The 10,739-nt window shown below is 44.1% G+C and overlaps 2 protein-coding genes and 1 long non-coding RNA gene across 3 annotated transcripts; all 3 read left to right on the forward strand.

The window, feature by feature from the left end:
* Positions 1-337: 337 nt before the first annotated feature.
* Positions 338-2,329, forward strand: LOC133710022 (UPF0481 protein At3g47200-like). The gene is made up of 2 exons (XM_062135993.1): positions 338-492; positions 654-2,329. The coding sequence occupies exon 2, from the start codon at positions 697-699 to the stop codon at positions 2,191-2,193; it is 1,497 nt and encodes a 498-aa protein (XP_061991977.1). The 5' UTR covers positions 338-492; positions 654-696; the 3' UTR covers positions 2,194-2,329.
* Positions 2,330-3,113: 784 nt separating this feature from the next.
* On the forward strand, positions 3,114-3,987 carry LOC133708270 (uncharacterized). Its single transcript, XR_009845698.1, has 2 exons — positions 3,114-3,676; positions 3,808-3,987. It is a non-coding gene; the product is annotated as an uncharacterized LOC133708270 (long non-coding RNA).
* Positions 3,988-6,972: 2,985 nt separating this feature from the next.
* Positions 6,973-10,150, forward strand: LOC133711875 (uncharacterized). The gene is made up of 5 exons (XM_062137956.1): positions 6,973-7,182; positions 7,643-7,774; positions 7,845-7,931; positions 8,002-8,319; positions 8,388-10,150. The coding sequence occupies exons 1-5, from the start codon at positions 6,973-6,975 to the stop codon at positions 8,784-8,786; spliced, it is 1,146 nt and encodes a 381-aa protein (XP_061993940.1). The 3' UTR covers positions 8,787-10,150.
* The last annotated feature ends 589 nt before the right edge of the window (positions 10,151-10,739 follow it).

Below are 10,739 nucleotides of genomic sequence, written 5' to 3' on the forward strand. Positions count from 1 at the left end.
CACAACCCAACGTCACTTGCCACTTTTCCATGCTATGATAGTAGTATGATTAATATCGTTTCAAAAAAGTAGTATGATTAATATTGATGGCCCTACCAACTTCTTAAAAAGGAATTTGATAGCCCTACCAATTAAATTTTTTTATGAAACTGGATATTTTTTACACAGACAACCTGCAATAATAATTAAAAAAAAAATCTCTAAATTATTATGAAAGTTACGGTGCCAGTGCTGATCAACTTAACTTCAATTATTCAATCCGTATCAAAAAAAACTTCAATTATTCAATGCATAACTAAACGACAGATACTTACATCAACTTCCTCATCAGTGTAGAATTAATTTCTAGATCCATCCATCCATCCTGTGATAAAGGGAACTGGTTTGCTGCAAAAACCACTCTAACCCAAACCAAACCCAATCAATTTCTATAGATTCCCCTTCTCACCACTGATCTACTGCAAAGTTCTCTCTCAACCCTCCCTCGGCTAGGTATGGTGTATATATAGTAATGTTTTCTTTTTTCATTGCTAGCTAGGTATGGTGTATATATATACTCATTACATGCAATTTGTATTTTATTCATTTAGTTTTCATTTCTTCGTAATTTGATTATATACTCCATTAATTGCAACTTGTTTCAACCTTTTCAGGAGATCCAACTGATTAGTTGGGGATTGATCATATATAGCACTCATGTCCGCAAATCATAGAAGTGGTAGAGATCATACAGGTATCGATATTCTCGATGACCTCGAGAAAAGCAAGAAATGCAAGAAATGCATCTTCAGAGTTCCTAACGTGCTCTGGAGACAAAATCCAGCAGCATATACACCTGACGTTGTTTCAATCGGACCTTTTCATCATTATCGAAAAAAGAGAGGCAAGAAGGAAGGCAATGGCGAAAAATATTTCCAACTCATGGAACGAGTGAAAACTAGCTATTTGAAAGAAATTCTCACAGTCACAGGTACGGAGATTAAAAATTTGGAAGTGTTGACTGCAGAAGTCATTATGCTCTCAGATCAAAAGAATGAAGGCGAATTTGAGCAACGCGAGCGTGAATTTGACCAACGCGCGCGCGAATTTTACGCCGAACCACTTCGTCATATTCCCTCTAAAGACTTCATCGAGATGATGATAGTTGACGGTTGCTTCCTAATTCAACTCTTTCGGAAGTGTAACGATCCGAAACTCAGGGCCTTTGATGACCCGGTGTTCAACATGGACTGTATGTTTCATTTCCTATGCCATGACATTTTGCTCCTAGAGAATCAACTACCTTGGTTTGTTATCCACATTTTGTATGACCTTACCCATGATATATACCCTGATGAAGCTTCCCTCTCTATTCTCATCATGACAGCGCTCAGCATACTACCATCACTGAAGCAAAGTTGCTCATCTTATAATAAGCATCTCCGCCGAAACAATTGTCATTTTGCTGCTGATTATCTGCACATACTTGATCTGATAAGAAGTTCCATAGTAATTCCATCAGGGACCAAAGCGGTTGGAAAAGAATCTATGTCCAACCCTGAAGAACATGAAGTTGACTCTGGGAACAAACACGAGAGAAACAATAAAGTTGTTCATGAAGCTACCATTGACCCAGATTCACATCAAATTCGTACCGCAACCACTCTCTCAAAGGCAGATATTAAATTCGAAAGCGTAGAAAAGGAGAGCATAATGGACATCCATTTCGAAACGGGCGGGTGTATCAGGAATGGGATTCTTAAGATTCCACTGCTAAACGTTGGAATGTCATCGGAAACATTATTCAGGAACCTCATTGCAATCGAGCAATGCTACCATGGTTATTCAAACGAGGTTACATCTTATGCCATCTTTATGGATAACCTCATCTCTTCAAAGGAAGATATGGAATTACTTTGCAAGCAAAAAGTAATAGGTAACTTGATGAGTGATGAAGATGGTTGTAAGTTCTTCAGCAACCTTTACAAGGACATCCCGCACAACAAATTCTCGCACAACAAATTCTACTATAGTGCTCTTTGCAAGCAGGTGAATGATCGTTACCAACTGAGACGGTATACATGGTTGGCTTTACTCAAGATTGAAAAGTTTTCTAACCCCTGGAGACTTTTGGCTTTCGGGATAGCTATTATCGCTTTGTTTCTCACCTCGTGGAGCTCGGCAAACAACATTCGGGTTAACTGGCATAAGTGAAGTTTACTGGCTAAGCTAGTTATTCTCAATTGCATGCGTTTCTCACTTTCTTTGTGTGTGGCTGTCGTTGTTTTTGAGATATTTGAATGTGCCTCTTATATATGTCATTTAAATTACGTTGACGGTATTGTTTCGATGGATGTGTCATTGTACCTCTACCTTTTTTTTTGGGTAAATCATTGTACCTCTACTTGCATCTTCATAAGAATTATAATTTCTGAAAATGAATTCTATTGCTTTTTCTCTCTTTGAAAGAAAAACTTTAATGAAGTGAGGGAAAGACCAACCATACCTTAATAAAGCTTTTGTTTAGGTCCATCAGTAAATTTCAATATTGCAATGACGACATGAACAACACGAGCATCAAGTAGTGATCGAACACTCATGTAAATGCATATTTTTCTTCTCTAATTTTACAACCGCCCCGAGGATGGTCAAACACATTTCGCAATACAAATAGACCCAAGAGTTACCCTCCTCACAAGTTGTAGAAACAGTAGTAACTTTGCCGACTTGCCAAAGAGTGGGACTGTGGGAGAGGGTGAGTTGCCAAACATAAGGTCTTACTATACTGGGTGTATTGTATACTTTGTATTGCCATTCTTTTATTCAAACTCATAGCTCACTGATCGATCAAAAGAAAACTGAAAGGGAGATTCTATTCTCATATTCAAAATTTGGCATTTAGACCTCATATAATAGACCTCCAACTTACTTTTATAAATTTTCAATATACTATCTACACCTCTCTAATTTTTCTATAATGCCCATCATCCAATAAAATTAATAAAAATCTTTTTTTCTTCTTTTTCTTTTTCTATTCATATCTCCAAAATCAGTAGTTGGATCTCCTTTAATTTTTAGGGGCCTTGACCAAATACCCAAATTTGAGGCAACATGAACCCATTTACTCCATTAAGAGATAAATGTACGTGCTTACTCATCTTTAAAAAGAAGAGAATTTTAACCTCTAAATAATTAAGAATTGCAAAGCTCTCTCTCTCTCACATCCCTCATCCCTCCGATCGTAGCCAACTCCACCCACGCCGTCGCCTTCATCGAGCCGCTGCTGAAACCCGCCGGATGGACCAACTGGACCATCAACACCGCTAACACCGGCTATGGCGACCGATCGTCGTCTTCACCCGGCCGGGTTCCACTACGTCAACTCGCGCCTCGAGTCCTTGCACGAGCTCGATAGCCTCCTCGCCGGCGCTCCGATCGACTCTCTCTCTCTCTCTCTTATTTGGTTATAGTTTATTCGAAAGTTGTGCTTCTTTGTGCAGTACTGCAGTTACGAGGGAGGAGGTGAAGGGAAATTTCATTTTGTTATTACCAGGTTTGAGATCTGGTATAGTGGTGCTTGAGAAAATATGCTTTGATAGTTCTTGATTTTTGAGGGGTAGAATTTGGATGCAGGCTGGTTTCAGAAGCAACCCTGCAACCAATGACTGGATTCCCAAGACGGATGAAGATCAATCTGGTATGGGTTTAGATTAATTGTTAGTGACTGTAACTAATAGTAATTAAGCATGTAATGGACATATCGAAGAAGTGGGAATGTTCCATATTTTAATAGTACCATGTTTCTTTCTTCTGTATGATGATCACCAGGTCTTCGTTTCCTCAAAGCTAGCCAAATGGAAGTGAAACTGAGAGTTGTGCATTGCTCATAAAAACATTTCAGCTTTTGCTTCCAGGGTGGAAGCAGTTTTTGAGGAACTTAAGAAGAGCTGGTAATGTTGTAAATTTTTTTACTGAATATTCATATCAGCATGTAATTTAGTGGTTTCACATATGTTTGTTTATTTGCTCTCAATGGTCACTATAATTAGAAAAATGGTCTTGTTAATGTGGGCCTGGTGCTTCGGGAAGCTCGCAAAATTGGTGACGACGTGGTGGGCAATAATAATATTATTGAGGGGCAATAATGTTTCTACTGGGGGGCAATAATCATATTACTGGGGAGCAATAATCATATTATTAGGGGGCAGTAATGTTTTTATTGGGGGACAATAATAATATTATTGGGGAACAATAATATTCTCCCGTGACCTATGAGATCTCCGACGAGCTTTTTGAGAACTTCCGGCGACTTGTGACCGGATTCCGGCGACCGGTGACCAAAATCCGGCGAGCATTGACGGGACTCCGGTCAAGTATCTGTTGAGTTCTCTCTAAGTGACAATGGGAGGGAGGGCAAAATTGTCTCAATAATATACAAAAAATAATAAAAAAAATACTTAATTGGGTATTAGGGTAAAAAATATGTAATTTGTTGGGTAAGTGAGAATTCTTATAAGATGTTTGGGTAAATATGGTTAATGAAGCTCAATTTTGAGTAAATGGACATTTTTCCTAATTTTTAAACAATTTACAATCCTATTTGGCAATCGTCTCTTTTCATGCTGCTTTTGTATCTTTCTCTCTCTCATATACATGTGCATTAGTGCATATATGGAGATTTCACAAGCTTTTCAATTTCAATATTGTGAGTAATTTTTTCTCTCTGTTTGCAGAGAACTGTGCCAGCATGGGGTTGTGTCGTGTATAATTTTCATGCCAAGAATTGATTTGTGGGCTTTAACAGAAGTGTGGGGTAAAAATTTTGAGAATATTTTTAAAAACTCAATAAGGAGGTGTTTGGCGCAAAAACCAGTTGGCTTGCAAACTGTCTCTTTTGAGCGTGTGCGCAGGCGTGCCAGCACCGTGGGGTGCAGTCGTCGGGGTAGTCCTTTGACCTGACTTCTTCTTCAAGCGTTTGTGGACGAGGAGAGCACCAACCTCGCCATAAGGTTCTTCTCTAGCCTTCCGGGAAAGGACTTTCTGCCTTACGGATAAGAACTTTGGGTGTGATCTCTTCGCGTCACCGAATCGATACTTAGTATTGCAGACTAAGCAGAGCAATCACTGGGAAGTTTGGAGAAAGCACGGGTTGCGCTAAAGCGTGACTTTAGCTTCGCTGGGTTGCGAGGGCGTTACCCTTGCTTCGCTGGTAGTAACGGTGGCGGTTGCGCTCGCAGTCGGCTCCTGAGGAGACTGGGACTGGAAGTACGGTCGCCGGGTTGATCTGGTGATGCTGACAGTCGGCTCTTGGAGAGACTAGGACTGGCAGGCGGTCACCGGGTTTCAACGAGGTTGAAGGTTTGCTCCGGGGAGGCTTTGTAATCGCTAGGATTGATTGATTTGAGAGAGATCTTTATTCGTCCTTGAAACCTGATATATATACCTAGGGTTTCGACTGTTCCTTGTCATAGAAGGGATATTGATTGAAGTTTCCTATTCAATCCCCGCTACCCGACTCCAATAAGGTTTCGTTTTCCTCATGGGTCACGGAATGGGTGAAGCTGTAACCCAAACCCGAGTAGGGCGCCTATTTTTGGGCCGCAGGTATCGGCCCGCTGTGCTAAATCCACTAAAGGATTTTGCCAAAATTACTTTTGGGCTCAAACATTGCCCCCTAGGCCCCGATATCAGGCCCAAGAAAATGTAACTGATTGAAGGGGACTAAAACGACACGTCTGATGATCGAAACGATGTAATTAATGAAGGTTGCGTCTATTCGCTTGGCAAAACGTCTTTTCGTCGTATCGTTTCCCTCACAAAATATTTTATTTAAATACCGTAGCCACTCTAGGCCTGTCACATCAGAAACCCTTCCAGTCTCTTAAACCCAGAAAAACTCTTGCTCCATACCCACTTTGCAGAAACCCAGAAATGGCTCCCCCAAAGAAAGTGATCATCGATCAGGAAGAACAACTCACTGATATTATCGCTCGTACCTGGGGAGTCAACATCGGTGCCCGCTGTCGCGCCCACACCTCCGTCCAGAGACCTCTGCTTCTCAGGCTTTCAAATCATCACGCCGGACTGGGTCCGACACCGCGAGATTCCATTCCCGATGATGCCATCGTCCTCTATAGCCTGCCCATTCGTCAACCCATTCAAGTCCTCCGGAGGACCCCTGCAGATTTCAACAGTTGGGGTGCGCAGAATCATCGGGCAAAAATAGGGCATTGGCCGTCCAAAATTAGCCCAGATGAGCTTTCCTGGTACCGTGAAGTAAGAGCACGAGATTTGGCTCGTTGGGATATGGCAGGTATAACCCACACTATCGATTTATGCTTTCGCCTTCCTCGCGGGGGAAATCGCTCACCACTCGCTGCCTTCCTTTGCTTTTGGCATACTGCTACCAATACCTTTGATTTTTGATTTGGCCAAATGAGTATAACATTGTTGGATATCCTCACCATTACCGGATTGCCCATTGATGGCGAGCCCTACCTGCATGGCCAATTCGATTCTGATACCTTTACATCAACCATGGTCCAAACTGGTCGCAGTACTCACAGCGGCTCCTATCTGTGATGGCTGGCTTATTATCGCAAAGAGCGCAATGCGACTGGTGGTATTGCTTTTCTGGAGTATTGGCTCTGCAAGTTCATTTTTTGTACTTCTGCCTGTAAGCCCACTGGCGCTTGGACTCTTCTAGCAACGGCCCTCTACAACGGTCGCCGCGTGGGGTTAGGACAACTAGTGTTGGGTGCCCTTTACCGCACTTTATACCAGGCCACAATGCATCCTTTTGAGACTAGCATTTCTGGCCCCTTTTGGATTCTTGACTTCTGGATTCAAACCTACTTTCCATTCTTCCGCCGCGACGACATTCCTCTGCTACCACCAACTGATGCCCTTCTTGGTCAATGGTTTTGTCGTGAGGCGAGGTACATATCTGCACCATATTCTGAGTGTTTCTCATACTTGTACCTCTTGCACGAAATGCCCTACTGCGATCTAGTACTTAATAGGAGATTCCCCGCTCCTCTTGAAAATGGGTTCCTTCCTGGGACACCTGATTATAGCGATCGCGCGCGCATGGCCTTTCGCCGCGCGATCTCTTGTTCAGACATTAGGCTCGCTGTTGACGAACTCACCTATGAGCTTTATGCTCCCAACCATTTTGCTCGCCAGTTTGGTCTTATCCAATTGGTGCCATTTCCCCTCGATGATGCCTAGAATTACAACACTTCTTGGCGCCGAATTGGTCCCTTAACTGGACCTCCGCCCGCACAAAGCATGCTTGCACTGGTCGATCTCCCTGACTGGGCGGATAATATCGTCCATGTGGATGGGACCGCTGAAGATTATGATCAATGGTGGAAGGAAGTCTCTGTTAACTGCTGGAGGCAAAGAGATGACGAACTCTTCGCGGCCATTTTCGAAGAGCTGAGATATCCTTACGATGCTGATACTGAAGAACTTGCTCGCTTCCATGAAAATGAAGAAAGACCTCCACCACCTGAACCGGCTCCGTGACCCGCGCGAGCCCCACGCTTAGTTCAGGCTGGGATTGTAATTCGCGAGCATCCTCCAGAGGTAATTTTTTATCATATTCGTTGTTTCCTTGATCATTTTCACCTTCAAACTCTTAACTCAAAGTTCATAGCAGGGGCGCGCACCGCCTTCAAGCAATCGCGCCGCGGGTTTTCCTCCGGCCACTGGTCCGGCCGCTAAACAGAAAGCAAAGCTGAGCAAGCCTGAAGTAGAGGACTCTTTCTCTGATGATGATGATCCTCAAACTGTAAGGATTCTCTTCTTAGCACGTATATTTTGGCAGCCTTCTCAAATTCTAATTTGACCTTGTTTGATAGATTGCTGCTGCTTTAGCACGCAAACGAAGTCGCGCTGAATTCCGGACCGATCTTTGGGCAACAGATGAACCAGTCGCTGATCGACTGGTAATATTCCTCTTTAAAGTGAACATTGACACTTTGGTTTTCCATGTATGATAACGTTTCTCTGCTTCAGGTTCGTCGTAGGTTTTCGAGGCAAGTTGGGGAAGGCTCCTCTGCTGCCGGCGAGGGTGTATCTGGCACGCCAGCCCAAGAAACCAATGGTGACTCTCCCTCTGCAATCAATGTTGCAAGCAACATGCAGTTGGGTGTAGTTCCGGCGCAAGTCATAGATGACAGCTCACCTGAGTTTGAAGAAAGGCTGCCGCTTCTCCATACTCCCCGCGAGCAACCAATTCTCCTTCTGGAATCAGCAGTGCCCGACTCGGGTCCAACCTCTGGTGAGACTGCCCCAATACCAACAGTAGATTCCCGCGAGCTACCAGTTGAAGAGGTACTTCTTTTAACCAAAAGTTTTATCTTTACCCTTGACTTGGTTAATCTGAAGATGTTCCTTTCTAGGATCCTAATGTAGAAGTGGTAGTCGGAGAAATAGCGGATGAGGCTCCTGCTGAACCTGTTCCCAATGTGGTTGGTGAAGAACCTGCTCCTCATGCCCCCCTAGTCATCGAAGTCGAAGAAATAGGAGCACTTCCTGAACCAGTGCCGGAAGCAATACCTGTCGCGGAGCCTCTTGAGGCCCCTATCGCTGAGCAACCTACTCCGTCCACCTTAGAACGGTTAGCTCGCGTGCTTGAAGTGACCCCACCTGGGGTTGTAGACGATGCCAGAGAAGGTCTTCGTCGTCTCTTGGGCCCTGATATTCTAACCCCTGGTGCGCCTACGAGAGTTTTGGAGTACCTGAGAGTGCTTCTCCGCGAGGGTGCTATCTCTGAAGATCAATTTCAAGAGGTTGATTAGCTGCTACAGCAACTCCCGCAAGGGCTCAATGAGAGGGCGGTCGCGAGCGCTCAAGCCAGGCAGACCGAAACACACTACCAGACCCTTACTCGTCAAACGGACACTGCGCGTGATTTCTTGGGTGACCAAGCTGACCTCATCAGGGATTTGACGCTCGAGAGGAACCATCTGAGGTCCCAGATTCAGGCCCTTCAGGCCCGGTTGACTGATGTCACTGCTTGGCCCGCCCATGCGGAGCCTCAATTAGAACAACCCCTTGCTGCCTTCGAGATGCTGTCCCAAGAACTGGCCGAAGCTCGAGTAGCTGCCCAACAATCCGCACAAGCCGCCGCGGATGCTAGTTTTCGCCTGGACGAGCTTTTCCTTCGCTTGACCCATGCAGGTCGAAGACTCCTGGGCCTCTAGTATTCCAGTATCAGGCCCATATTTGTACGAACAATATAATTATTAATAATTTAAATATTTAGCCCACATTGCTTGGCCCAAATACAAGTTCAAATTTTTCAGGCAGTTTAGCATTTAACTTGCCTTTATTGCTTTTGAAATTGTTTGAAAAGATAATCTCGAAACAAAGCGGTTACCTCCTTGAAAATTGCCCCGCTTCCCACGCGTTTTCAATTATCTTCATTTCCGAGATCCTTGCATTCAATTCCAACGATACTCTTATTGATGGCGTTGAAAAATCCTCCAACTGCCCATCGCGTGGTTGAGGCCACTGAAGTTGGTCCTATAAATACCTGTACTTTGGAGAATCAACACTCAAGCAAATATGGCTTCCCCATTAATAGTCTCACAGACCCTACTTCTCTTCCTTTTGTTTCTGAAATCCTCTCCTCACGATCTCAGCCTCAACCCCAACTCCTTAGGTTTTATGGCTTAATCTCAATGCCTGGGTAGGTCTTATGGCCTAATCTCAGGTCCATCCGCATGTCTTTGGTCTCTGGAAATCCGAATGGGATTCCCCGGTTTCCATTAGGCTGAAGAACACGCGGCGCTCCTAACGCGGCGAAACCAGATTCTGAGGGATCCCTCTTCTCAGATTTCTCGCGTGGAGCAGGCAGAAGAAGGGCGGAAGACCACTTGAGGCCAGCTGTTCTTCTTCCGCAGCCTACCTCCGGGAACAGACTGTCAGACTTCTGTCATTCCCCTGGAGGTAGATGTGGTTGTGAGTCGCTTTCTCTTGGAAGACCTTCTCCATCCCGGACGGTAAGCCACTAGAAGGTTTGGGATGGATTATTTCCTTCCTTCTGCCTCCGGTACAAATGAGAGCAGCTGCGACTCACACCAAAGGAGGGATGTGGGTGAAGAGAGGGAGAGTATCCATGACCAAAGCTCAGTCACCCCCTTTGTCACCACAAGATCCAGAAATTCTCAGCAGATCTGCAACTCTTATGATTATTAAGCCACTTTTGGCTTTGTAAACCGCAAATGTAATTATTTCGATTTGTACTGCTTCTGGCCGCAAAGCCACTTTATGAATGAAAGAGTTTCTGAGTATTGTTTCAATCAAAAGAAAAACTGTTATAAAAATAAGGCCTCATGCATAGGCCATTACATATAATTCTCAACACATGTTGTCAAGGAATTCGAAATAACTGTTAAATAAGGCCTCATGCATAGGCCATTACATATAATTCTCAACACATGTTGTCAAGGAATTCGAAATAACTGTTAAATAAGGCCTCATGCATAGGCCATTACATATAATTCTCAACATATGTTGTCAAGGAATTTGGAATAAATGTATAGAGTGTTGCCCCCTAGTATTCGTAGGCGAAGCAAATCCATGAAACAAAGGTCACAGGAAAGGCCTGAAGAGGAAGGGATGATGGGAGCCGAGGAACACTATGGTTGCCCCCCAGTCTGGGAAGAAGGCGAATCTGGAGGGTCCTCATATTCCCAAACACTAGGGTAATATTTCTTCAGGAAACGCCCGTTGATGGGATTGCGATG

The sequence above is a fragment of the Rosa rugosa genome, chromosome 5, assembly GCF_958449725.1.
Source record: "Rosa rugosa chromosome 5, drRosRugo1.1, whole genome shotgun sequence".
In the NCBI taxonomy this organism is placed as follows: Eukaryota; Viridiplantae; Streptophyta; class Magnoliopsida; order Rosales; family Rosaceae; genus Rosa; species Rosa rugosa.